The sequence below is a fragment of the Octopus bimaculoides genome, chromosome 27, assembly GCF_001194135.2.
Source record: "Octopus bimaculoides isolate UCB-OBI-ISO-001 chromosome 27, ASM119413v2, whole genome shotgun sequence".
NCBI lineage: Eukaryota > Metazoa > Mollusca > Cephalopoda > Octopoda > Octopodidae > Octopus > Octopus bimaculoides.
Genome location: NC_069007.1, coordinates 9,879,038 through 9,882,478, shown reverse-complemented (window position 1 = coordinate 9,882,478; position 3,441 = coordinate 9,879,038). Strand labels below are relative to the sequence as shown.

At 34.9% G+C, this 3,441-nt stretch overlaps 1 protein-coding gene across 1 annotated transcript in view; it reads right to left on the bottom strand.

The window, feature by feature from the left end:
* Positions 1-337: 337 nt before the first annotated feature.
* Positions 338-3,441, bottom strand: part of LOC106867574 (actin-3) — an 8,160-nt gene continuing 5,056 nt past the window's right edge. Inside the window, exon 2 of the mRNA XM_014912487.2 lies at positions 338-2,213. Coding sequence (XP_014767973.1) covers positions 1,254-2,213 — 960 coding nt within the window. The 3' untranslated portion in view covers positions 338-1,253. The remainder of the gene's footprint in view (positions 2,214-3,441) is intronic.

Sequence of the window (3,441 nt, the reverse complement as noted above, 5' to 3'; positions counted from 1 at the left end):
GTAGAAAAACAGCCGACAACTGATAGAGGGTCGTTCTTTATGTTACTTGTCTTGTTCTCCATTTGTTTCTTTCATTGTTCACATACAAAATTTTATTGTCATATTTCATGTTTTCGTATTTCGTATTGTTTACGTTTTGTGACTTCCTGTACCCATATATGCATATATATACACTCACTCACCCATCCGATCACTCACTCACTCACTCACTCCCTCATTCACTCTCTCACTCATTCTTCAGACATTACACTCAGCCTGTTATGAAAAAAACCTTGTCCAAAGTTCATCAAAGACAACAGACCAGTATTTTTTAAAAAGTTCTTTATTAAAGTTCCAATCACACAAAAAGTAATTTTTAGTCAAATTTTATGGTTACATGGCAGTTTAGGGCAACATTACATCATTATTGATAACAAACTGATATTGGGTTGGTGCATAATTATTGTGGCTTTTTTTCAACAAATTTTATTGAACAAAAGCTATAACAATATTTAACAAAAACATCTTTAAATGATAGTCTGACCAAGCAAATGGGAAGCAGTAATTGAAGTAGATGGTGAATATGCTCCAGAATAATCATTTAAAGATGTTTTTGTTTCATGTTATTGTTTTTGTTGAAGAAAATTTGTTGAAGAAAAGCCACAATAATTATGCACCAACCCAATAATAATATAAATAGGTTCCAGATTGGAATATTGCAGACAGAATACGTGAATACTAACTTAAACCATTTGTTAACATACAAAAATAATGAAGAATTTCATAAAATAACTTTGTCATTATTAGCACTTTTGATATCATACTTCTATTGAAACAACTTAAGTTTGTTTCTGTTAATTTAGAAAATAAGGAAGAATTTAATAAATTTTAATTGATAAAATAAACTGGTTTTGTTAAAATTAATTTTCAAAATAAGTATTTAGTAAAATAACTTTGTCGTTATGATGCTGGTGTTTTGAACATAAATTAACATGGAAGTTTCTAATGGAACTCACTTTAAAATAGAAACATTTTAACATAGAAGCAGGGGGTTGTCTCAGGTGGGTTGATATTGAAAGGGCTAGTAGGTGTTCCTTAATATCCCCTGGTGATTGTCACTGAGGATCTGAAAGTTTAGTAGTTAACAATTAACACTGGCCTATGAGACTTGCTATATATGTATGTATGTATGTATGTATATGTATATACATACACATACATATATGTGTGTGTGTGTATCTGATAATGACACATTAAACATATTACATATATTTTTAATGAAAATTATATAGGCCTTGTTCATCAAATTCTTCTTTGTTAATCGACATGTCATTAGAGGTAAGCAGAGAAGTAAATTTTGCATTTCCAGGCCACCATCCTGTTGGAGGAATGACCTTAATCTTTGTGGTCTCTGCTGTGATGGATCTGATTTCCTTTAACATACGCTCAGCAAAACCTTTGAACATTGTTGAACCACCAGACAATACAATGTTGTCAAACATGTCTTTCCTAATAGCATTGTCACATTTCAAGATTGAGTTATAAATCCGTTTATGAATGCCATCAGATTCATCACCAATTAAACTTGGCTGGAACATAACTTCTGGTGTTCGGAGTCTTTCTTTGCCAATGGTAATGACTTTTTTGTTAGGTAATTTATATTTCTCAGAGGCTGTAGTCTGCAATTCCTGTTCAAAGTCTGGAGCAACATAACAGCACTTCTCTTTGATGTTACGGACAGTTTCCGTTTGAGAATGACTGTCAAAGGAACAGCCACATTGAATCAACATCCTCGTAAGGTAATCTGTCATGTCCTGACCACCAAACTCCCACTGGACAGCAGCATCTTGTATAATTGACCCTTTATAGACAGGGACAATTTGGGTGATACCATGACCTACACTCACAGAGATACCTGTGGCAAAACCAGAAGAACAAACTGACAATGAAGCCTGATTAGTAATACATAATGTGCGAGCGTTAAACTTTTCAAACATAATTTTGGCCATTTCTTCTCTGTTGTCTTTGGAGTTACAAATAGCCTCAGTCAACACGATAGAGCTTTCTTCAGGTGCAACTTCCAACTTCTGGAATATATACTGCCAAATCTTCTCCATCTCATCCCAGTTGGTAATAATACCACGTTCAATAGGATACTTCAAATCAAGATCAATCTTGTAATCAAAGTCCTTTTTGTTGAAGTAGTCTTTGAGTTCATTTCCAATCACTCCACCCTGAAATATAATAAGAATTCTTGAAAGTTGGTTAATTCAATTTGTTGAGATGTTAGGAATTATAGAAAGAATTACATGAATTATGGAATTTTGATAACTAATCCTACAATATCCCATATTAAATACTATAATATCCCATGATTAGTCCAATCATATCTTTCTGTTAAAGTTTGAAATAAATGAGTGAATGTGTTTTCACTGTTTCTTAAGTAAGTAAAATCCTATCCAGAACATTCCTCCATGCAACAGTTATTATGAGTATATAACAGATTCTGTCAAAATAGTACTTAGTTGCAAAAGTATATGTTCTGAGTTCAAATTCTACCAGAGTCAAGAGCACATTTCATATTTCTGGGCTCAATAAAAGTAAACACCAACCAAGTATGTATTGTTTTAATCTAGTTCATTCTCTTTAAAAGCTGAGTCTTGGGTCAATGTTAGAAATCAATATTGTCTTAATTAGAGACATGAAATATACAAATTATGCCAGATCTGAGCTGAAGAATATGACATGACACCCAAATATTGGAAGGGTCTTTTGTTATTGGTCCAGAAGAAGGGGGCTTGTGTTTATGAATATTACTTGCCACCCTAAGAATCAGTGAGATTAACAGGGTTAATGTTTCTCTTGAGCATTTGAAAGTCGATAGATGGAGGGAAAACATGTGAAGAGCGAAAATTCCAGAGGTCCAAGGTTCAAATGTTGGTTGGGTAGGAGAGGATGGAACATAGGGATCAGAAAGGTGCTAGGTGGACACGGAATATATATGTGGGCTAGAGACTAGTAGGGGGTGTTGATGAGTAACTTCATGCTAATTAGTCAGGTGGTTTTTCTGATGGAGTGGTTTGTGATGTGTGTGTGTGTGTGTGTGTGCGTGTGCATGTGTGTGTGTGTGTGTGTGTGTGTGTGTCATCTTAGACATGGAAATTGTACTCCAACAAGGTCTCATTAGAGTTTTGTAGAGAATTTGTAGCTATTAGGGGCTGAATTGGGTGGCCAGTCTTAAGGATGAAGAAGTGAGCCAGTCTTAGAAAGGCAGAGTTGGAGCAATATTAGATATGAAAGGGTTGGTCAGTACTGGAAATGAAGTGGTGTGGCAATCATAGGGATAATGGGGAGGGGGGGTCTCTTAGGGATGAAGACATGAGTCAGATGTAAGAATGAAGTGGAGAGGCAGCAGTAAAAATGTTGAGGTCCTTAGAAATAGGGAGGTGAATCAGTCCTGGG